Source organism: Perna viridis, chromosome 1 (assembly GCF_037379345.1).
Source record: "Perna viridis isolate PV_CMFRI_1.1 ecotype Kerala chromosome 1, ASM3737934v1, whole genome shotgun sequence".
NCBI classification, from domain to species: Eukaryota; Metazoa; Mollusca; class Bivalvia; order Mytilida; family Mytilidae; genus Perna; species Perna viridis.
In genome coordinates this window covers 72,307,570-72,333,353 of record NC_142445.1, presented here as the reverse complement: position 1 = coordinate 72,333,353, position 25,784 = coordinate 72,307,570, and the positions used below count along the sequence as shown (strand labels likewise).

The window sequence follows — 25,784 nt, the reverse complement described above, 5'->3', positions numbered from 1 at the left end:
TTCTGTGCTGTGATGAGTAGTTAATGAGAAAACTGTGAAGGAAATAATTGTTACGAAAGGAAACACAGACAAGGGTAAAACAGTATACCCCTCTCTCCCTCAGAGCAGAGTTATAATTACTCACAGTTATAGTACACAAGGATGAGATAATTACTAAAAACTAACAATGATATTTATTTCAACAATAAAAGGCTGTCACAGGTATGATATTGACAAAATAATTATTAAAGTTTTATGCTGTCCTACTGAAAGAGTGAAGAACTGCTGCTTTAAAGCATATTCAAATAATTACAAAAGGTTCAGTTATCTGGAGCTTAATCTACTATTACAACTGTAACAAAGCCTGCATTATCAGCATACATCAAACATTTAGGAAATAATGGAAATCAGCTGTGGCATGTTTTAGTTTTGACTGCTTTCACTTTCACAAAAGAAATTCTGTGCAGAAAACATTTTGAAACTAGAAATTCCCCTCAGTCCTCCCCAGAAAACATATACCACTTTTTTAGTCATATTACCTTTTAATATCAAAATTTCTTATTTCCGCTCTTTATGCCTCTCTATATTTTCATTTTCAATAAAAAATACTTTAAATAGAAAACATTTATCTAGCTGTAATTATTTTCTATAATATGTTTAATGGATTTAGTTACCTTTTTTGACATTTTTGAACATGATTTATAGTTATTTTGAAGTAAATTTGAAAAAACAGAGTAACTTATATGTCCAGTGGGCTGGGTGCAAGGACTATTATCTGATTGTATTATTGAATCTGTACAGTTTTATGATAAATAATAACTTACTTTCTTACTTATACAAAACCACATAAGTCATTTAAGGCATTTAGCTGAAAAAACATTAAAGAAGGTGCACAATGGTACCATATGGTATAGGCTTTGTGAAAAGTTTCATCAAATTCCATTGAGGCATTTCATTTGAGGAGTTGCAGACTTAAGGATGGCGATCCTTAATCCACCAATGAATAAGTCCATGCTTTGCATCAGGAAACTCCAAAAGTTAAAATAGAAAGTGCACAATGGCGTCATGTAAAAAAGAATCTAAAAGTTTCATTGAATTCCATTTAGCAGTTTCAGAAGAGTTGTGGATAAAAAGTGGGAACGAACAGACCCCATTATCACTATATATCTCTGGCTTGAAGAAGGAATGGACACCAAGATCACTATATACCATCAGCTTTTCAAGTGGGGGACATAAAAATTGTAATAAGCTGGGATACATATTAGTTGGTTTCAAATTCTGAATTCAATTACTTCATGACAAAAAATTGTGCATTAATGAAACATTAAGTGATACCTGCAACATAATGGTGAAAAACTTAACTGAACTTAGCCTGTATTTTATGGTACTAAATAGCTGTGCAAAATTTTTCTAAACATTGATGCCGTTTCAAGTTATCATCTGGTAACCATGAAGAATGGAAGGACATACAACTTTTCAGAATGCCTTGTAACTTCGTGTGGAGGGGTATAAAATTGTAATCAGTTCTGGCAGGTATTAGTTTAATAGACTGGTGTCACATTCTCAAATCAATTTGTGACCAACAGTACTTACCTCTATAATTTGGTATTGGAATCTTGAATGGCTTCGACAATATTTTTCTAATGAGAGCCTCCTGCAATTCCATTAGTAAAACTAATTAAGAATATGGTAACATAAGTAGGCGTTCAAATGACTGAGATATATAGTTTTGCATATTTGCTAATAAATGCTTCGCGGTGTGAAGCTTGACACAGCTCTGAATTCTGACTGTGATAAAATGTATGATACAGGATTAGATTATGATCAGTACAGAAACATTCCCTAAGCAGTGGCGAATCTAGTTTTAGGTAAGAAGAGGCCCCAAAAAATTTCTTGACAGGATCACCGGTGAGGATCACGAGTTGCATATTAAAGGCTGAACTGAGGATAGATGAATGGACAAAGGAAAGGACACCATGACCACTATATTTGTAGCAGCATTTTTTAGTTATCATGCAAAATGTGAACAACGGATGAACGCAAGTAAACCATAGTATGCCCGGTCTAAAAAGATGGGCATAAAAAAAAGGGAAATTCTGATATATATTCAAAAATAGTCAGGCCAGTTCAAATACTTTATTCCATTATTTCAGCCACTAGTGTAACTCTGACAATGTGCAAAAATGTTCAACTTTGATAGAAAAATACATGCATATGTCACAGACAATAAACAAAAAAACTGAGTTGAATCAGACGAACGGTTTCAGGAGGAGTAGAAACTTGAAAGATGAAGACAGAGGTTACATGTAAGTGATAAGCTCACTTAAAGCTGTCTAGGCAAACTAAAGTGCTGTATTTAACAAGGCCTAATCAAGACATCAATGACAAGGAGAAGTTTTATTAAATTATATTTGAAAGTAACAAAATAAACATTTTAGTCTATAAAATCTATTCAAAAAAAAACTTTTCTCCATCAAATACAAATGGGAGAAGTAAGCACAAAACAGGAAAAGTTTTTGCTCATTTCTCCCTATAAATTAGGCCGTATACTCATTACGTAACAGCAAGATTTGTGAGGTCATGAATTCCATGCTTCCATTAAGGTAAAAAAAAGAAATTTTTGCTGTTCTTGATATCATGTAGATCAGCTCTAATATAGAATGTGACATTTTTTATAAGAAATTTTCTAGGAACAAAAAATCTGTGAGTGATGGCTCACTAGTGATACACCCACTTTCAATCACATTATATCAGGAACATGAAAAAAGTCCTCTTTAAACAAGAACTTGTAAATTTTTTGGGGAAAATGAATCTCAACATATTGCATACCTTCAGGAAGAATGTTTCAAAATTTTTAAGCTGCTATGATGAGTAGTTGCTGAGAAAAATGTGACAAAAATTTCAACTTTCAAAATATGTCAAAAATAAACAAAGTCCTTGGTAAACAAGTTGTTGAATTTTTCAGAAAATTTATGCCACCATATGGCATAACTACAGTAAGAATGTTTTAAAATTTCAAGCCGCTGTGTTGAGTAGTTGCTGAGAAAACTGTGATGGAAAAAAGTCACAGAAACACAGACACACAGAAACAAGGAAACACAGACAAGGGTAAAACAGTATACACCCCTCTTATCCTTAGGAGAGGGGGTATAATTAAAATATTGAATGGACAGAAGGGTAAAATATTAGCATGACATAATTTGTACCATAAAAATATGCTACTTTACTAGTTGTTTAATTGATCCATAAACTGATGGACCAGGAAGTCAATTCAGTTATTTTATAGAGTGTAACTTACATGCTGTGACATTGCATTTGGATAGACATTTTGTGTTAATGCAGACAATGGATTTCGGGAAGCTGTGTCTTCTACTTCATAATCACATTTAATTCGTTTCACCTGTAATGTAAGAAGGTAAGTATATGAAAGTAGAAATGGTAAAATGAGTCATACACATTCTAGCCTTCACCTTCATTAGATAAAATGGTGGCAAGCACATTAATTTAACTGGTATAATTAATTTAATTCAACAAAAGTTGAGACCATTGTCACTGATCAACTATATGGATAATAATTTTGCTATACATATATCAGTGTACTTTTTTTAAGCAAATCAGTTTCTCAATATAAATATCATATAAGCTATAAGGATTTTATATCAATTTTTAAATTTATAGTATAGAGGGACTTTTTTGTGACCATTAGTTTCCCTATGAAATGAAATTTTCAGAATTTAAATCCTTGATTTGAAAGGGTTAACCAGTCATTACCTTCTGACCCTGATTAGTTCAGTAGAAACCCCTGATTGACATCCCTTCTCTAGGAAAATACATTGCATCTATATCATCTATTTCTATTTTTCATCATAATGATTTTATTATTGTACTATAATAGAACTGGTGAGTGGTTTTCCATGACTGGTTCCCTATTCTTGTAACGGCTTTGGCATGACATAATTTGTTTTATGAATGTATATTATACTTGATACTACATCCTAAATATGAGTTTTCAGTCTGGCCTATAGTTACAGCTGGTTGCCAGTAAATTTTATTATATGATATCACTCCTTTGTACACTTGATGAGTATTAACAGTTCTCTGTGATTTAACTATCCTTCCATTTGTAAGCTTGGAACATGGACTTCGTATCAGTAGCTTTAATGAGCAATAACCCTGGCTCAGCAAGTGGATAAGTTAGCTTGACTGGTCAATAAGCCTGGCTCAGCAAGCAGATAAGTTAGCTTCACTGGTCAATAAGCCTGACTCAGCAAGTGGATAAGTTAGCTTGATTGGTCAATAAGCCTGACTCAGCAAGTGGATAAGTTAGTTTCACTGGTCAATAAGCCTGGCTCAGCAAGTGGATAAGTTAGCTTGACTGGTCAATAAGCCTGGCTCAGCAAGCGAACCAGTTAGCTTGACTGGTCAATAAGCCTGGCTCAGCAAGCAGATAAGTTAGCTTCACTGGTCAATAAGCCTGACTCAGCAAGTGGATAAGTTAGCTTCACTGGTCAATAAGCATGGCTCAGCAAGTGGACAAGTTAGCATCACAGATCAATATGCCTGACTCAGCAAGTGGATAAGTGAGCTTGACTGATCAATAAGCCTGGCTCAGCAAGGGGATAAGTTAGCTTCACTGGTCAATAACCCTGGCTCAACAAGTGGATAAGTTAGCTTGACTGGTCAATAAGCCTGGCTCAGCAAGCAAACCAGTTAGCTTCACTGGTCAATAAGCCTGGCTCAGCAAGGGAATAAGTTAGCTTCACTGGTCAATAACCCTGGCTCAGCAAGTGGATAAGTTAGCTTGACTGGTCAATAAGCCTGGCTCAGCAAGCAGATAAGTTAGCTTCACTGGTCAATAAGCCTGACTCAGCAAGTGGATAAGTTAGCTTCACTGGTCAATAAGCATGGCTAAGCAAGTGGATAAGTTATCATAACAGATCAATATGCCTGACTCAGCAAGTGGATAAGTTATCATAACAGATCAATATGCCTGACTCAGCAAGTGGATAAGTGAGCTTGACTGGTCAATAAGCCTGGCTCAGCAAGTGGATAAGTAACTAACTCATTGAGATGCTCTGTCGTTGGCTAACAATACTTTGAAAAGATGTGCAAGTCATTTATGATTATTATCAGTGTTGTGGGAAATTGTATTCACTTGTACATAATCGTTACATCTATGGTACTTATGGTTCTCTCCCATCTAGAGAAAGTGTTCAGCACTACACCTCAATACAATCTGCCATTCTTCGGTGCTTGCGTTCTTTATATAACCAGTGATATTCACATGTACATCGGACTGTTAAGGCGACAGCTACATGTAGCTGACAACATCTGGTTTCTAATGATACATCATTATTTTCTGGCAGTCAAATAGCAAATTTACTTGGGTATTTACCAAAAGTTTATACTGGTCCATTAAATACTTGGGTTAGATTTTCCTCTTATTACTTTAAGCTCATGGCAATTGTTTCTAAAAATGGTGACAGTGAGTAACATGGATTTGAACTACGCAGATAAAAATAAGTGCATATATGCATATCAATAGCATGATGCTTGTCAAATAAATCAGAATAAATCGTGGAACTGTCATTTTATTTTAGGAATAAGTTTTTTCAATTAATAATTCTTGCATTTCATCAGCAACCTTAACTTTGCAAATAAAGTCAATAAAATAAACAGATCTTTACCTACTGAAGGTTCATATTAAAATCCCTGAAAATCTCAATTGAATTGCGCTGGTGGAATTTTTTTAAATTACAGAAAGGCTATAAAGAAGATAGTGAGAAAATTAATTGTGGTTTTGTGCCTACAGGCAGATGTATTGATCGTCACGTTTTTTGAGGGGATTTGAAGACCAGGCAATGAAACGGGTAATTTGTCAATTTTTAGATTACATATTCTTGATCGCTTACGCGTTTGAAAGAACATTAAATAGAAAAAAAAGCGTGAACTGGCGGTCCCATTTGAAACTGAAAATGCCATCAAAGACATTTTTAAGCTAGACCCAAAACAGAAGAAATTATCTTTTTCAACGCCTAAAAAAAATATTAATAATGGTAATTACCAGAATCAAATTGCATTTGTTGTAGAAACTAACTTGGCAGCCAGGCACGATTATGAACCCTCTATTAAAAATACTGATAATGGTGGCATCATATTATCTGGTCCTGAAGCACCCCAAAAAAATCCAAAATCTGATTGCAGCCAAACAAACAAAAAATAGACTCTTTCCAACAATTTGTGATTAACTACTTTAATAGCCTAACTGATGGCAGATCTGTGGACTATGATAAAGGACTATCCATTTACATTAGTATAAAAACCTCAAACAATAGAAAGAAAAGAGATTTGATGTGACAATTAATTGGCAAAATTTTAATCTCAATCACTGAAAGGGTAAAACTTCATAAATGACCATTTATGACATAAACATTGATAATTTGAAATCAACCTGTTCTTTTGGTGAATTGATTTCTGGTGTGCACCTCTTCAGACCACTCCAAAGTGGTTTGTGTGAACTCCTCCGACTAGGGGCTTCACTTCTTCTCTGAAAGATAAAAATTACAACTTCAGGCAAAAGGCTCCCAGGTGTCTGAATTGTTCACCTGGTTAAATCATGTAATTCAAGGGCAATAAATTTAACAAGAAGTTGTCCAATAATTTTGACTCAAGGAGACTTTGGTAGGACTTGTCATAAGAATCATTTCAGCAATTGAAAGTTTCTTTCTTTCTATCATAGTTTTCAAGATATTGGCTGAAAACTGTACACAAAAAAAAAACCAAAAAAATCATTTTTGACCTGTCAAGGGCAATAACTCTTATAAGGAGTTATCTGACAACTTTGATCCGTTCAAGACTTTTGTAGGCTTTATAGTAAGTATCATTCAGCAATTGAAAGAATTTGGCAACTACAGTCTGACCCCTATGTTCTATTTTTAGTAATGGCAGTCATTTTTTTCGACGGATCAATTATCCCCATACCCTTTTTTTTTTATGCAGAATACCCTGAGGAACATCCATACCAAGTATGATTCTAATTAGTGAGTTAATTTTTTAGGAGAAGTAATAACGTTAATAAAATAGCCAAAAAACATTGAGGGGCAATAACTCCAACATGACTTGGGTCTCACTAACCACTTCTAACGTTTCCATTACTTTACATGTTTAACAAGTAATTTTCAATGTTTCGCTGTGAATTCCCAGGACAAATGACGCCTTAAAGTTGTATACCATTGCAAAGCTTGGAAAATAAGGCTTTCTAAATCATTACTCTAATGGTACAATGTCCGTAGAAATTCTTCACAAAATTTACTTGAATAAAAAATACGGATAATTCATACCAAGTTTAGTTCTAATTGGTCAAGTAGTTTCAGAGCAGAAAAGTTTTGATGACAACAATGAACAATGACAACAGAAGCCAAGTGATGGTTATAGCTCATTTGGCCTTTGGCAAAGTGAGCTAAAAAGTGCTAAAAAAACATTGTTGGGTATCACTGATTCACAGTATAGTTTCTCATATAGTGCATTCGTATTCTTCACTGCAGAAGTACATGTACCTGTCCCCAGTCAAGAGATGCAGGTCATGAATGTGTCTTTGTGTTGTAATTTTACATTTTAGTTTATTTTGAAGAAGTGTCACTGTTCTGTTACCATTGATTTTATTATTTTTGTTGTCAGTGCCTTTCAGAGCTAACTTAAAGGTGTGTTCACACTTGTTGAAGACCTGGTGATCTCTGAAAGTATTCATTTTTTTGTATTTAGGTTATACACCAGTGCATTTGTTGCATTTCACCATATCCTTTCTTTTTCTAAGAAATATGCTTATAAATACCACACTGATTTTAACAAACTAGTTATGATAAGTATATTTTGACCTTCACCAAAGTGACAAAAACTAATTTTAAAAATAATTGTCTTACTAAATGTAATAATTAAGATACATTGTACATACAATATGAAAGTCTGCTCATATAATATTATATTAGTTATAATAATGAAACTCTCCATCCATATACATTCCAGATAGGGAACATATGTGGATGGAGGGTTACATTATCGTAACTAGTATTATAAGTCACTGATACTGGATAATTTTCTAGAAACAATCAAAATTCTAAAATTTTCCATTAGTAAAAAAATAACCTATAGTCTGGTTTGATGCTTGTAATGAAAATGATTGATTAATTGTTGGGGTTTAATGTCCGAGCAGCAATATTTCAGCTATATTCAGACAATGAACATGAAATGGATGATAAAATGAACATGAAATGATGATGAAATAAAAAAGGGATGGGACACAAGGGCAACAAGGTCGAAAAATTTAGATTGCCACTAGAAAAGGGAGGGATGTGTAGGGTCGGGCAATTTAGCTTCCTGTGGCGGAGCCCTATGGTTCCTACTCTGGGAGAATACCTCAGTAGGGTTTTTTAACATTCGAGGAGCATGGCATCTTTCCCAATATGGTGCACCACTATGGTTTGCGGTCAGGTTTTCCATATTATAGCCTGACAACCCCAGCATGTAACACGCCAGGGGTACCACATTCCACCACCTGGGGGCACACATCCCAGTTACTCTGTGGGCAGAGTGCCTAGCCCTCGGCTAGGTTTCTGAGCACTATTTAGTCGCCTTTTACGACAAGCTTAGCGCTGCTGCAGGCCTATTCTTTTGACACCCGGACCTGCACGGGGCTGTAATAAAAATGAAATCAGTTAGTCCATCTATAAAATTCATGGTTTTCACCAACGACAAGATATTACATAAAAAAGCAGTTACCGTTAAATTAGCTAATGAAATTGAAGATTTTCAATTCAAAATGATATACTGGTCAAGAAGTAGTTCTCGCCAGCAAGTAATTCCAACCAATTTTCTGTCCTGTCATATGAAACATGTTCATGCCAAAAATTTGTGAAAAAAATGTCTGACATTTTGCCCTCAAAAATGAGCTGTCATACAACAATTTTCATTGTGGAATAAACTTTAAGTAAGCAGATTGGCTTGAATAGACATATTTAAACTTGTGGATGCCATTGGCTTAAATAATATATTTTCCCGTTGTTTTTGTACTGAATTTTCCTCCAACTTAAAAGATTGACGACATCACAATTTAAAATTACATGGTTTCATTGACATCAAAAAGTTATTTGGAGACAAATCTGGGGTCATTCGGAACAAAATGATATTGCTTCTGTTTTGAAAACAGCAAGATCTACTCTCTGACCAGAATATTTATACAAGACAAATATTCCAATTTTCTGGGATACAACAAGGGTGGTCTTACTGCATAATTTTGTTTCAAAAAAAGATTACAATTTTTGTATTCAAAGTGTACACGTCTTTGACTTTATCTTACTTCATTGTTCATAACTAATGGAAGTCAATTATTTGAAAATAATTTCTTTAGTTTAATTAAAAATCCTAGAAATCAATTATGATAGGATAGGTTCATTGCCTATAGAATTATGCCGAGGGGAAATCATAAAACACCTATTACTCGATGAATTAATATACTTCAGAAGTACCTGTATACATTTGTTTTATCAATGAGTAGGTGTGTAAATTGTGTATTACATGAGTTATGACGTAACAAACCATTTCGCAAACCAGAAAAATATGAGTAGGCGGTTACAGCATCTTTTGTTGTCATGTTTTGTCTCATACTACGCCATCAAACAACTCTGAAGTGAATACAGCATGTGTCTATTTCTACTCCAATAAAACGGACTCACGAAAGGAGCTCCTTGAAAAGAATTTCACCAAGAATACTGACAAGTCATTTGTGATTCGAACACAGCCGCCATAAGCGGTGATTTCCATATCAGAAGAGACCATCCAATCGTTTAGAGTTTTACATCTCACGTGCTAGTCTGACTTCCCATGTGCAGGAACTGACGCTGGAAGTGGGTTAATGGGACAGAGAGTAATGGTCAAATACTGAGATCATCTCTCAATACTTGACCATCAATGGATTGGGAGAGAAAACAACAAGTAGTATGGAAAAGGAACTAAAGTTACACAGCCCAGTTGGGACTGAACCAGCAGTATTTTCTTGGCCATTAGCGTCGTCGGTAAGGCGTGTTTTGATATTCCTAGCCAATACACATAGATAGTACAAATTAAACCTCCCTAACTGTTATTGAGAGAATTGTTTTTGTTAATTTTAATTTTAATTTTTCTTTTTTCAGGATAAAGACGATGGGAATAATGAGATTGTTGAGACGATCAGGTGAGTTGTTTTCTTTATGGATAAAATTAGTAGAACAAAACATTGATCTATTTTTATCCAGACGCCATATAATATATTCAATCATGTTTGACTGATTTTCTGGAATGTAACCTATTTTTCACCAGTTTACTATTACTATCTTTTTTAAGAAGTAATTATTGCAAAAAGAATAAGTCAAAATGTCAGCTGAGAGAGATAGTATGTTTAATGCCATAGGTGTTGTATGTGTCAATCTGACAATCATATTTGCTTACTCAGCAAACTGTTCAGTTTACTAGACTACTACAATTTATTATTTGAGCAACTTAGTTCTTTATAAAATACATTATATTGTGTGTACATTGTAAAATTTCTTTATTTCCTTGTGTTTATTTACACTAGTGTAAGGCAGTCTTAAAATGAAAGTTGAATATACAGTGTACATAATACCCTATCTAATGTACAATGTACATAACGTAGCTTGTATACAGCATGTTTTTGGGGAGATTAATGTTACAGCTAGATTTTCCTGTACCATTCCATACCTTACTCATCACTCAAGTACTTTACCATACTGTAACATATTAAACGCATGAAATGGTAGCATATAGCAAGATGTAATTAACAAATGAAGCTGTTGCACACACATTTGGATGTATTTAAAAAAAAAAAAACTGTTGTACATAATTACTAGTTAGTTGTACCGGTGATAGACAAATGAAGCTGTTGTACACTTAGTTGCAAGCTAGTTATACCAGTAATTAACAAATCAAGCTGTTGTACACATGTAGATAAATATAATTAACAAACCAAGCCGTTGAACACATGTACTGGTAGATAGGTGTAATTAACAAACCAAGCTGTTGAACACATGTACATGTACTGGTAGATAGGTGTAATTATCAAACAAAGCTTGTACATACGAAGATAGATGTTATTAACAAACATATGTTGTACACAGTGTTCTAGGATTTTTCAGAAATTGAGGTTTCCTCTGGAAAAATCCATATAAAATCAACTTTCCCACAATGGTCGCTTTCCTAACAAAACAAATCCTTACAGCATATGAAGTTTTCAACTTGCCACAGGAAAGTGTAACTAAGTACCTAACTTTCCCTGACCAAAATCTCACTTGCCCTGGGTAATGGGAAATAGGAATCCTAGAACACTGGTACACATGTAGTAAAATGTTTTAACAAATACATGTACACATGTGGTTATATGTTATTAACAAGCCAAGCTGTTGTACACATGTAGTTAAATGTAATTAAGAAACAAGCTGTAAAACATATTTTATTTACATTCAGTGTGTTATAGTAACCATTTATATTTCGAATTTGTTGCATTAACATACATGTACATATTTTAACATATCTGTGGCATCCCTGAGTAATATCAATATTTTATGTACTAGGTTACCCTATAATCACTAAAATTTAGCAATAGATGTTTCCCTAGCTGAAATTTAGGTACTGAGACTCAATATAGACCTATTGTAAACCATGTGAGATTTCCTGGGAGATCCAACATTGATAACATCAGACTAGAACGTTTTATGATGGTGTTTAAATACATAGACCTTTAATAAATTTAGGTATATAGTAAATACAGTTAAATAAGGACAAGCAGTTTGTTCTGAATTGTCATTCTCATTACAAAAGTTATTTTAAAGGTGAGAAAACAAATTAAACTATGCCTGAAAATGCGAGACAAGGAAATCTCAGGCATCTTCAGATAAGATTTCAATGTACTTCAGTTTGACAGCCTTATTAGAGAACTTGAAATCTCACACTTGGATGTCTGAGGTTTCTTTGTCTTACACTCTCAGTTGTGCAAGTCTGCTAAGATTTTTAATATTCAAAAAAAATATTCAATTGCTGAGATGGAACATTTAAAGCTAGATGTATATAGGTGTGGATATTTTTAAGACAATTTTGAGTTCTGTAAACCTCAACATCTTTCTCACCAAGATCTAGTGACAGATTTGTTACTCTTAGTTTGGGCATTTATATTGTGATAATACTGGTGCTTACTCTCCTGATAAGAAGAATGTGACATTTCTCTCATAGATTGCAGAAAGTTCACAACTTCCTGCTTACAGCAAAAACTCAATACTTATGAAGTCAAAAGTCGAATATGTAAGAAAATTGATGAAAGTAAAGCCCATGCATGCAGAGCTTGACATTTGTTTGTGTGTCATGTCAGATATTTTGGTTGATTATAATTACACTACCACTACATTAACCTTCGTGCATCTGTCTTCTTTAAATTTCAAAATTTTTGAGTTTTCATTTAGTCCTGCAAATACTGACATTAAATTTTGCCAGACTAAACCAAAAAAAACACCAGACGAAACAAGACAAAAACTAGAAAACTGAATTGTTTGCTGAATCAGGATGTTAAGTCAGACTTTTAAAAAGATTTGCCAGACTGACTGAAAATTTGCCTATCAAATGTTTCGTTTGGTTCAACACATTTCCAGAAGACTGATTTTTTGTTGTGTGGTCTGTTTACCTGTTTAAAAGTGTTGAAGGTGAGTGACCAGTAAATAACCTTTCAACAGGTCAATACCCTACTGGACACCTGATGACATTATTTATGGATAATCAATGACTGTATTAATTTGATAGTTCATTTAATAGGGAGAGAGAATCCGGAAAATCAATTTTTACAGGGAGCTGTAATAACTTACATGTATATGTTTTAATTATTATGATACTTGTACTCGTGTAATGACTATGTATATGTGGTCTGTCAAGTCTGTAATTCATTTGGTTTTAACTGCATATCTATCCTGCAAGTAGTATTAACAATGACTCCTTATAGTTAGTTGTCTTCTTATATAAGAAAAAATTGATTTTCTTCCACTGTTGTATTTTGTATTGAATTGGATGTAACTTCATGTTTTATTAAGCTAGTTTGACAATATTTATTTGCTACTGAAGGAAACAGGGTAGATGTCCAGTTTAGTGAATGTAATCAATAATTAAATAAATGAAATATTTCTAAGTAATGATATAGATATAGTATATCCTGGTTTACATTAGTACACTTCCTGAAAAGTTCTGAGAATTCAACAGACTTTCTTGTTTTACTTCCATATTGATACTTCCTGGTAGAGCTAGTTCCAATTAAATATTAGTGAGCTGAATTAGTCGTCTGACTTAGGAAATTAAATTTAACAGACCAAAATTCTGTGAATTGATAAACAGATACATGTATGTCAGCTATTCTAGATCCATTTTTTACCACATTGTTAACTTGCATGTACATTGTACCTTTCTTGTCGTTTGTATGTTAATTTATACACATGTATATATTGAATCCGTCTTCACTCATGTTATGGTAAAATTAATTCACATGTATATATTGTTTACAGTTTTCACCCAGTAAATACTTCTTGAACCCAAAATTTGGAATACAGTTATATGAACAATTGTGGATGTATAAATGATTGAAACAATGCAAGGCATTGACACAGCCTTTTCAAACAATGTGGTTTGAATATCCTATTAAGGCTTAATTTAAAATATAAAATTTGACATTCTGAACCAAAAATAACCTACAGTATATGCAAGGTGATTAATTAATTGATGTTTAGGGTAAGGGATTGTAGGTTTTTTGGACACATGACATGTACTTCTAATTTACTGTAAAAAGAAATCACTAACTTTACAATTCAATTACAGTTCCCTTGGGCTTTTACTTAGTAGCTAAAGATACATAATGCTATCAGTAATAAATTTAAACACACCTTATAACTTTGTTAATTGATTTGACTCTCCACTCCCCAGCTCTTTATATCTGTTAAAAACATGTTTTGTAAATCAGCTTTCTGTGAAAACTGTTAAAGTTTTTCAAGACTATCAAATTAACACTACCATATTATTATTTCCAAGTCCTTCTGAAGTGACATTTCTTGATTTTATGTTGGATATGATGCTTACTTTTTGTAACCAATCAGATTTGTTGTTACTTATGATATTGTGGTTTATTAAAACCAGATTAAACGTAGATCAGAATCACTGATGTTCAATGACCTTTAATGGTTGTAGAATGCTGGAATGAAGTACCAACTTACATGAAATCAATAGATTTGTCTTGATCTTCAGGATTTTGAAATTTAGGTCTTACCAGTTTGTCTCTTGACAGATATTGATCCAGATTTGTCTGCTATGATATAAAGATGAGTTTGTAAGAGTTGTATTGATCCAGAAAAGAATTAGACCAATAGAACGCTTGTCCTTTGTTGACCTTAATCTAATTATACATTTTTATGGATAACAAAGTAGAGTAGTTCTTAGCTGTTAATCATGTCATGTCATGATTAAGGGGACAGGGTGGCTGTTCTGAAAAAAAAATCATAAGAGAAACATTTCATAGACAGAAAAATCCATACAATAATATGAGATAGGTATTACCTGCAATCCTCCCAATGAAATAATAATTAATTCAGGAACTGTTCAAACTTGTCTTGGTACAACCAGTCTTTGCTCTAGAAAAGTTTGAGAAGTGCTGGAATCCCCTCTCACATCATCTTGTAGAATATTTTGGGACACTTGGTATTTCTATTTTACCATTTTGACTGTTTCAACATTTAGTTCCCTTCGAGAGTATATTAAGTTGGTTCATTTGAGTCACCTAATCTAATTATTAATCTCATGTTTCAGGTGGGTTCGTGCTGACTACCCAGATCTGGAGTATGCCTTGGCCAATCACATACTGCAGGACTATGACACAAAAAGGTACACTATATAATGAGAGTTAACAGCGTGTTAAATATATGGATAGAATCAGAACTATATTGATTTCTTTGCTCATTGTAATTGCTGAACTCCCACAAGATAGAAAGAATAGCAAGCAAAAAAATTCATTCATGTTTGATGGGATTTAAAAAACAATGTTATGTAAAGTAACCACAAGGGAGAAACATTTGTGAATGAAATATAGGTCTGTTTTATTACTATAAATTATTGATTAGTTCCTGAAGTCAGTCAATAGATTTACATCAAAATGTACATATACTTGGATAAAGTCAGTAAACATACCAAACCTAGTTCTTACGTAATATTCTGTGTCATTTACATATTCAGATTATTTATTATGTTAACAGCTTTGAGAGTATGAAGAATTTGTGTGACAAGTACAACAGAACTATTGACAGCTTCAAGCAATTGGTAGGTCAGAGTTTGAACTCTATGGTTGTACTCAGCTGTTCCCTGTAAAGTTAGGGTCTACAGCCAATGAATTATTTCTACATTTCGTGTAAGCTCAAATCCTTCTAAACCGCTCATGGGATTTCAATGATGAACTTTCATAGGATGGTCGGACATCTTATGCAGATGTGCATGATGGAATATTATTTCTGTCAGCGGAGTAATTCAACTTAAAAGTTTGAATTATGGAATTTAATTCCATTTTAACCAGGGGTATTTGGTGAGCTTGTTGACAGTGTTTGTAGTTTATTGCTACTTGTATTGTAATTTTGTAGTATTTGTTCTACTGCACCATAGTATTACTTCTACACTTCATTTCACATCTAGATTTGCAATACTTAGTATGTTTTTTACTACTAACAGAATCAAATTTTAGCTACAATGTCCGAGGTTATAATACATACTACTGCTATGTACTGATAAAATTTATATCTAAATGACTTTGCATATATTTGTAAAGGTTAGGACATCAACTCTTGATACTGATTTTTAATGTTTTTCAGTGTCTCAAGTAACTATTGTACACTATAAGGCTTGCATGTAGGGGGCAAAGCTTCAAATAACCTGTTTTTCCCAGTATACTCCTATCCCAAGTCTGGACCTTGTTCCATGCTTGTCTTTTGTCTGTTTTGTATTTCTTATTTCTGAATTGACTTATTCTTGTTAGTCCTGTACAAATTTATCTTATTTTTATTGAGGCCAATTAGAGCTAATGGTTGTAAGTTGTGTTTGTGAAGGTTGTTTATTTCTTTGATTCAACGTTTAATTAGATCGATTCAAATGATGTTGCCTATACGTTTCCCTAATTTCTCTGCTTGACTATAGTTATAAAAACCATTATCACGTCCACTGTTTACTTGTTTCGCCTTCTGTAATAATCTGAATACTTAGCTGTATGGTTTAAAGAGTACGGAAGAGAAAATATTACCACTACTGAACATCTCACCCTTCTGAAAAATATAGCTGACTAAACAAAGCAGAAAAAAACAATAACAACTATGTGATTTTATTTTAGTGGAAAGGAGCATCTCGTCCTAAGAAGCAGAGTGATAAAGCATCAACAGGACTGTTGAAACATGTATTACAACAGTGTTATAATTTAGCTGTAGAAGATCCTGAGAGATTGAACCAGTATGAACCCTTCTCTCCTGAGGTTTGTGATCACTTAATGGAGTGATTTCTGCCAAAACTTACAATATGAGGATGGTTTTTTTTTGTATCCCTACTCATTATAGTGGGGCTACATTGCAATCACTTTGTCCATCTGTCGATTAGACTTTATTTGTAACAGATTTCTCAGCTTCTCATGGAGGAAATGCTTGGATATTTGGTATATTGTTTTCTCATGTTGACTTGTACCGTGCCTCCCTTTCCCAGCCTTGACTGAAATGGTTGAATGGGGTTAGTCCTAGCACAATGTAGCATGCAACATATTGTTGTTTTTGGTCTGATTTTGAAATTATAAAATTATTTTCCTCCTGAAAATTCCTGCCTGGGTTTTTCAATCAGATTTTAGATGTCTCTCATGGTTTTTATTTATATGAATCGAAAGCAAAGGTCTTTGAAAAGCATCCTTAAAGCAGAACTTCTTTCACCTTAAATTTCAAATTTATATATTTAAAATTAATGCAGTTTATTTTACTGTGATTACAATCTTAAATCTGTTACAATAAATACATGTATACTAGAGATTTCCTTTCTTGTTTTTGTTAAATTTTAGCATCTGAATATAATTTCAAAGGGATATTCAGAAAGTATCAAAATTAGCCCCCAAAAGTAAAATGTTTCAAATAAATTGGAAAATTGCATTATTCTCCAGTTGTGTGTGGGCCTTCATTAAAAGGAAAGTTTCATTTTAGTTCATGTATGCATGTGTTGCATTTAAATTAAAGATGAAAATTGAGGGGGAAAAAACTGCCAATTCATTACAACTCTTGACAGAATATAAACATTGAAAGAATTCAGTTCTTTACAAATTCTTTCAATGTTAACTTGATTAAAATTATATGGAACACTTGCAGATAGAAATTTATTCTTTCAAAAAAATATTTTAATATAATTTTAAAAATAAACATTAGAATTCTATATAGTTATAGAATTAATATAATACCACACTTTCATTTCTGCTTATATGCAAATTTCAATTCTATAATGTATATAAACATAATTATACATGTACACTTAAAACATTAATGCATTTATTCCAAAAAAATACAAAGAATTGTTTTCTGTATTTTGTATGACCCAAATGTAACATTGATCTGAAATAATTTTACAAATGACATTTAATACAGAGGGGGGTCACCTGTTGAAGAAAGATTTTACCTGTACTATTGAGTTAATTTGTACTTCCTGTTGTATATTGGAACCACAGGTGATGCTGTGGAATGTGGTCCTGTTAATTAAGGGACAATAAGCAATAAATACCTGGCATTGGATGCCACATATTTATCAGACTATGCTGGAAGCTGCACTGTAGGTATAGATGTGCATGACTGAAGATAATGAATGTCATGACACTTCAAGTGAAGAATTAAACATGACACAGATCTGCTTGTAGTGGTTGATATTCTTTATTGTGATTTTGCTTATTCATTTTTGTCCTACTGAAATTAGCAGCCAATGAAAAATAAAGATAACTAGTCACAAAATCAAATAAAACATTTTTCCAGGTGTATGGTGAGACATCATTTGAACTTGTTGACCAAATGATTAGATCCGTCAACTTTACTGAAGATGACTACTTTATAGATTTGGGAAGTGGTAAGTACAGTATATGATACATCTCTTGAATACTGCATGTTATTTCAGGTCATTAAAATGTAAATAATGTCATTGTACTCCCACTTGTAAAATTGGGCTATATTGCAGTCTACATTGTTAGTTCTTTAATTTGTCCATACAACTTTTTAATGCCCTCACCATATAAAATTTACTACTGAGGTACCATCTTCAAAATTATTGTCTGATTGGTCATTTCCACTTTGTAAAAAAACTTTAAAGTTGTATTCTTAAGGTACATGTATCCTTCCTTGAAACAATGCAGACTTGGTACTGCAATACCTTACAGATGCAATGACAACATCAAAAAACCTTTTAAGCCAACATAACAATAGCATAAATGTCATGAATTTATTTGACAAAAATCCAGGACGGGAAAGGAGCTATGGCCATCGCCACTATACGTCACCTAAGTTACATGATGTCTCCATAGATGGTCTCCTTCCTTTCATACAAAAACCTCTTGGACTTCATCACATTAGTACCAAACTTTATTTATACCTCTCACTCTACTACACTCCCTTTACAAAGCAAGTCTTGACACTCCTGTTTCTGACCCCACCTCATCATTATACAGACTTGTTGCCATCATTTTCGATATTGGTTTCCACAGACTCTTTAAACCAGTTTGTGTGAAAAGTCAAGATGGAGAAAAACAACCATTTTTCCACTACTTTTTGTCAACAAAGGTATAGACGCAATTAATTTGGCTAACATCCTCCATCACAAAAACGTCACCAACAAAATTCCCCCATATTTCAAAGACAAATCCAAACCAATTATTTCATATTCCAATACTTCACCCATTGCATCCAAAATTTTCAATTTTAAAAAGCTATTGCAGAACCTCAAGGTTAAAGACTTCAAGGCTAAACCACCTGACTGTTCTTGCCAAAATTCTCCATTCAAATATGGACCTTCTGATCATGTCATTACAGGAGATTTAACCACCATCGAAAACAAATCTCTGCATATTATCCTTTCTAAAGGTCCCAAGTACCGTGAACCACACTCCATAAATTGGAATTACAACTTAAAAGTTCTTACAGATGCTGTCGAGGATTATGCAAGAAAATGAATGAAACGAGCACAAGAAGACATTGATTCTCTGTCAGAGTGGTTAAAGGCTGTGAGGTCTTTAATTTTGAAATGAATGAAAGTTTCAAGTAGGTCAATGAGCCAAAGCTACATCAGTTTTCAAAGACCCTGATGTAGCTAAAACATTGTCTACTATACATGACAAATATGTTGTTGTACCAGCAGACAAAGCCCAAAAAAACATTGTTTTTGTCTGCAAAACATTTTACATCAAATGTTTATTATCAGAGGTAGACTTAGAAAATAATAGCAGTGATAAGACCTATACTGCTACCACACTCTCCAAAGAAGAGATTGTGAAAAACCATAAATCTGTGCTATCCTCTTTTGGTCTCTCTACCAAGGACAATGATTGTGATTTACCGTCTATGTACCAGATTCCTAAACTCCACAAGAATCCATACAAACAACGTTTCATAGCTGGATCTGCAAAATGTACCACCAAACCTCTTTCAAAACTTTTAACTTCTACACTCACAACTGTCAAAGAGGATCTGCAGTCCTACCACAACACTTGTTACTCCCGTAGTGGTATTAATTCAATGTGGATCCTGAAAAATTCAAAAGATCTTTTGGAGACAATCAGTTCAAGACTATTACATGTATCTGAATATAGTAGCATTAAAACCTACGATTTTTCAATGCTGTATACCTGTATTCCCCATACTCAGTTAAAATCCCGACTTTTAAAACATTATACATCGTTGTTTTTCCAAAAAATATGGTACACCTGGATACATATATATAGTTCTTAGTAGAGATTCCTCATACTTTGTGAGAAATAATTCCAAATCATCTTCCAAATATACAGAGGAAGATGTATACAAAATGCTGGAATTTTTAATCGACAACATTAATGTCCAGTGTGGTGGACGTGGTATAGGAAAACTAATGACCAAACTTTACGACAAACGTGATGAGTTTTCATTCTGAACCGTCAACTTGCCTTTCATCTGTGGCAACATCCCTTCTTTTTACTAAATCCCCAACGCCACCACCTGACTAGGGTGTTTTGGGGTATTAAAACAATAAGAAAGCATGACTGACTATCATTTTTAGTGTAAATCTAATACAAATAAATTAAACATTGTATAAGGAAGAAGAAAAAGGTCTTTCACTTACACTCTCACCCAGCTTTCACACTGTCTGTTTTGCTTAATAAAATATACAAGAGAAAAGTTTTGCCTGTATATATATTTACATGACATGATAATTGTGGAAATACATGTCTAAAAGGGGTCCATCTTCTCTCAAAGTTCCGAATTTTATTGTTCTTCACTACAATGAATTCTTCTAAATCGTGTAAATATGCCGTCAGCACCTGCATATAGAGTATTCATATCACAACTCATACGTTATGCCAGAGCTTGCCAAAACTATGCAGACTTTTTGTATCATGCTTGAACTCTAACAAATAAGCTTCTGGAACAGGGTTATGTTGCTACAAGATTAAACTCATCACTACAGAAGTTTTATGGTCGTCATCATGAACTCATGGATTGTTATGGTGTATCCATCTGCTCCATGAAAACTAATTTATTCAATGGGTCATAGTTTTCTTTCCTCGTTTGTCTACCGCGGACTTGACTCTTTATGAGCAACTTGGCGGGTGTTTCTAGAAAAGCAGAGGACGTTTACCCTACCGGTGCACCTGGTCCATGCTCCTAGTTTTTAGTGGAGGCCGAGTTGCTCATTTGCTTTTGTTACTTTGTATGTATGATTTTAGTTACTTTATGTTCTTTGTTGTGTGTGTCTGTTTTCCATGTCTGGTCTTTGTCCCTGGATTGCATTCTTTTGATTACCCCTATAACCTTGGTTCCCTTGATTACTCTTAACCAGTTTCAGTATTCTTGGCTCACCTAGACCAAATGTCAATTGAAAAAACAGGTGTTTGCAGATCCATGTTGAGCCACCTATACCACCATGTATTGAAGCAGTAATCTTGACATATTTTCCTAACTACATGTAATTTTAAATTTTTATTTGCCATACCTCATACGAATGATGCACAATGGTTTGGAGAATGATGGGTAAATGACTTTCCGCATTGTGATCTTTTAAGGTTCCTGGACCTCTTACTCTTGTTGGATAATTTAAAATCATTGATGTTAAGGATAGGGATATCTGTGTCTTATGAATTACTTTCTTTTTTGTTATTATTTTTCAGTAATGATTTGTTTTAATAAAATGCTTGTAGGTGTAGGACAGGTGGTATTACAAGTAGCAGCCTCAACTCCCTGTAAAATGTGCTATGGTATAGAGAAGGCAGAATATCCAGCAAAATATGCCATTGTAAGTAGCTAGTCATTTTATCAGGTAGAATATCAAGCTAAGTATGCCATTGTAAGTAGCTAGTCACTTTATCAGGCAGAATATCCAGCTAAATATGCCATTGTAAGCAAAATATCAGGCAAAATATGCCATTGTAAGTAGCTAATCACTTTATCAGGCAGAATATCAAGCTAAGTATGCCATTGTAAGTAGCTAGTCACTTTATCAGGCAGAATATCAAGCTAAATATGCCATTGTAAGCAAAATATCAGGCAAAATATGCCATTGTAAGTAGCTAATCACTTTATCAGGCAGAATATCAAGCTAAATATGCCTTTGTTAGTAGCTAGTCATTTTAGTAGGTAGAATACCCATCTAAATATGCTATTGTCAGTAGTCAGTGATTTTATCCTCTTTATTTTTGGACATAGACAATGGAAAAAGAATTTATCAAGTGGATGAAATGGTTCGGGAAGAAACATGGTAGTTTTCTGATAGAGAAAGGAGATTTCTTGGAAGAAGATGTAAAGGATAAGATTAACAATGCTACGTAAGTAGAAACCCTTCTACAGTGAAATAATAAGTTGCTTGATATACATCTTTCATCAATTTCATATTTACTCAGTAGTTGTCTAAACAGGATTTAAAAAAAGTTTCAGTACAATATTTCTCCACAGAAAAAAAATCTGTTTATTTTCACTGTTTTCTGATTTTATTGGTTAAGACAGATGTTGATGTGTCAATAAAAATATATTAACAGGCAAAAATCTTGTGTGTGATGTGATCTCGAGATAAAATACAATATATTTCAATATTGTCAGCTGCAAATTTGGTAAATTTGGTCATTTTTATCATATTTTAGTGTTTTAAGAAAACACCCTTCATCAGTGTTTTCATCATAACTTAGTCATTATCAATTTGTCAGTTTTATAACATATACAGGTATAACTAAAATTCTGAATAATCTCTCTTTTCCCCAGTATGCATATGTCAAATGTAAACGTTATAGGCTTTAATTTAATCAGTGAAAAAACTGGGGAGGCAAAGTTATTTTTACACATTGTTTAGACTTTGTTAGGAGTTACCAGTCCCTGTAATATAAAGTCACTGATTGGACCAATAACAAAAAAAAAAAAAAAGAGACAACACAAAATAGAAACTGATGTCATGTAAACTTCATTAATTTGTATAGACTGATCAAGTGTAATATCATATTTTAGTGTAATGTTATTGTATTTTAGTGTAATATTTGTTAACAACTTTGCATTTGGACCTCAAGTTGATCATCAGGTAAGATCTTCTTAATATTTTTTTTATTTCCTAACTTTTGGCTTTATGTATCCTAGGAAGGTACACATTGTGTAACTTACCTGGATCAAAGGTACATGTGAGCTTATACCATCACTTTGCGGCCATCATCTGTAAACTTGTTCACATTTCCCTAAACTACATGACAACCTCTTCACCAATTTTAACCAAATTTGAATTTATGAAGTTTTTATACAAAAAATCCATTTTTGCTGCCATTTGATGGAACAAGATGGCTGCCAGAGGTCATCTTTGTTTTTGATTGGCCAATTTTCAAAGATCAATTTATCTGAAACCATAGGTGCCAGTCTTGTGTGGGTGGCAGGAATGTGGAGAGGGACCTTTTAAATGATTTTTTTTTTGGATCAAATAATTATTCCACATGAATTGAAATTCTCCAGGTGAGTGATTCAGGTTCTTACGAGCTCTAGTTTTATACTTTCTTATCAAATGATATTATTCAGTTTTCTTTTGTACTTATTCTGAGGTGATTATTGACAGGTTGATGTCTGCTTATCATTCTAACACCGTACTCCTTGTAAGCTTAACTCCTTAACTGGTCAGTGATAGGAATGTCAGGCATTATTTATAGATGTGCATGAAGAAAAATAATAGTTATGTGATGCCTGCAAAGAGAGATAATCCTTGTTCAGAATTTAGAGTTTATTTTCTAAGTGCAGCCTCATAAACTGCTCATTAGATTTTGATAAAAAAAAAAGTTATAGGAAGGTATAGCATCATTTATTGATGCACATAAAGAACGATATCAGGTCACATCAAGGGGAGATTATTACCCAATTTAAGGTTTAGGCCTCTCTTACAACTTCCAGGTCAAATGGCCACCCTCTATGTAGTACCAGAACTCAAACCTATATCTATGCATTTTAAGTGCATAATCTGTGTATGTTAATCAAAATTAGTCAAATAAAGCTCTGAAAATCACATTTTTAATTTATTACAAATTGTATGAATATTGTTTACGAGTGAGAAATTTGCCTCCATGCTGTCAGCAGAAAAGGTAGACCTGGATTTTCAGTATTTCAGTTAGCTTTGCATTGTTCAGGGTTGAATTGTTGCATGTACCCTTTCTTCTTACATTACCGGTATCATATGTATGAATTATAATGATATAACAATGTTTACTTTGTGTAATTACAGCTGAAGTTGAGATTTGCCAATATGAAGGAAGGTGCTAAGATTGTATCATCTAAAGCCTTCTGTCCTTTGAACTTCCGTATTACAGACCGTAATCTTAGTGGTTAGTACATAATCATATAATGTGATCATTCAGATGACTTTCTTTTCCAGTTTTTTTTATATGACCACAAAAAGGAAGGTTGGGATTGATTTTGGAGTTTGTGACTGGAACCATTTAATAATTTAGGGCCAAAACTCTGGCCAAATTCTTATCCTGTGTCAAATGTCTAATCACAATCAAAATTCAGAGCTGTATCAAGCTTGATTGGTGTGTCTATACTTGCCTTGACATATCAAGCTGGATGCTGCAAAGCAATTTATTAAGTTACCAATTTATTCTTAATTTCTTGTTTAGATATTAAAAATGGTTAATTTAGGTTGAATAACAGAGTGTTTCAGCAAAATCCTTACTGTAATTGGAATCATAAGGCTTGATTGTTAATGTTACAAAAATGGGTCTTATGCCTATTTAGTACATGATGTGATTTTGTGTAAGAATTGGGCAATCAGTGGTCCATCATTATTCTTAATGTGGTCTTTTTTGCCTTAAATGTACATTTGTATTTAGGTACCATTCTGTTTAAGAATCAGGCAATGGGTGGCACATCATATGTCTCAATTTTGATCTTTTTTGCCTCAGATATAATCAATACTTCTAGAAAACAACTTTAAAGCTATTTCAATTTATCCTGAAGCATCTGTGACGTAGATATTTTTTTACTGCTTATTTAAGGAAAAAGTTCGGGAAAATTTTCCTGCCATTTTTCCATAGTGCATTTCAATTAAATTTGACCCATCAATGTCTTAAAAAGGCAAACTTTACAAACACTTTGACAGTAATTTCATGAGGTTATGAGGTATAAATACTTGGTTAATACAATCAAATCTCTGTGTATTTTTTCTTCATGTGCCACACCTTATACACATTTTGCCTGATTCTTAGACGGAGAAGTACTTAATACATTTGGAAAACAACTGATCAGCTATTTAAATTTTGACTTAATTTGACATATCAATATCTTTTAAAGGCAATCATTACAAAAAACTTTGATGCTTATTTCTGTAGGTTTTTAAGCTATAAATACATTGATAATGCAATAAAATCTCTGCATTTTTTTTTCTTCATATGCCTCACCTTAAACACATTCTGCCTGATCCTTAGATCGAGAAGTACTTTAATAAGATGTTTGTATTAATCAGGAGAGCATGATTTTACTCATTACCAATGGGAAGATATAGATAGCTTTATAGTTAAGATGCCATCTTCATTGCATGAAATGTTTTTAAGCATTGTTGTTTTGCTTTTATTTGGGAATAAAAAGTCTTAATGTAAATCTTACTCATTTTTGGACCAAGTATCAAACAACATATACTGGAATGTCACTAAAGCTATCCATGCTAGACAACTTACTAATTACCATTAATGTCATACATATGACATTCATCAAGGAAAAAAAAACTAATTCATCCCTTGATGCTGTTGTAATAACTACAATTTGTAATGTAAAAGTTTCTGAAGTATAAGAATTAATTTTATGTGTTAGCAAGGTCAGTTTTTGTTGAAGGCTGAACTTGACTCATATTTACACTATAATACAGATGGCATGTATTATGGTACACCAATATCCATTGCCTACCCTTCAGATAATTGCTTATTTTTGTATATCTATTATGTAAGTTCCCTTTCATTCATTTTTATTTAATTTCCCATTCAAGTTTTAAGTTATCAG

At 33.3% G+C, this 25,784-nt stretch overlaps 2 protein-coding genes across 14 annotated transcripts in view; one reads left to right on the top strand and one right to left on the bottom strand.

Annotated features, from left to right (window-relative positions):
• LOC148630275 (DNA repair and recombination protein RAD54-like) overlaps positions 1-9,777 on the bottom strand; it is a 44,867-nt gene extending 35,090 nt beyond the window's left edge. Inside the window, exons 1-4 of one of the 6 annotated variants that reach the window (XM_088564597.1) lie at positions 9,708-9,777; positions 6,431-6,526; positions 3,278-3,379; positions 1,573-1,633 (exon numbers count right to left, since the gene is read on the bottom strand). In XM_088564597.1, the coding sequence (XP_088420723.1) occupies positions 1,573-1,633; positions 3,278-3,289 (73 nt within the window). In that variant the 5' untranslated portion in view covers positions 3,290-3,379; positions 6,431-6,526; positions 9,708-9,777. Of the gene's footprint in view, positions 1-1,572; positions 1,634-3,277; positions 3,380-6,430; positions 6,527-8,391; positions 8,681-9,500; positions 9,520-9,570 lie in introns of those variants that run through there. The other 5 variants (XM_088564594.1, XM_088564596.1, XM_088564598.1 and 2 more) reach the window with 5 other exon arrangements.
• A 21-nt stretch (positions 9,778-9,798) lies between these two features.
• LOC148630274 (uncharacterized) overlaps positions 9,799-25,784 on the top strand; it is a 38,208-nt gene continuing 22,222 nt past the window's right edge. For all 8 annotated transcript variants that reach the window (XM_088564589.1, XM_088564587.1, XM_088564585.1 and 5 more), the window contains exons 1-10: positions 9,799-10,046; positions 10,164-10,204; positions 14,854-14,928; positions 15,297-15,360; positions 16,415-16,552; positions 18,072-18,162; positions 21,476-21,570; positions 21,981-22,099; positions 22,791-22,839; positions 24,016-24,115. In XM_088564589.1, coding sequence (XP_088420715.1) covers positions 9,972-10,046; positions 10,164-10,204; positions 14,854-14,928; positions 15,297-15,360; positions 16,415-16,552; positions 18,072-18,162; positions 21,476-21,570; positions 21,981-22,099; positions 22,791-22,839; positions 24,016-24,115 — 847 coding nt within the window. In that variant the 5' untranslated portion in view covers positions 9,799-9,971. The remainder of the gene's footprint in view (positions 10,047-10,163; positions 10,205-14,853; positions 14,929-15,296; positions 15,361-16,414; positions 16,553-18,071; positions 18,163-21,475; positions 21,571-21,980; positions 22,100-22,790; positions 22,840-24,015; positions 24,116-25,784) is intronic.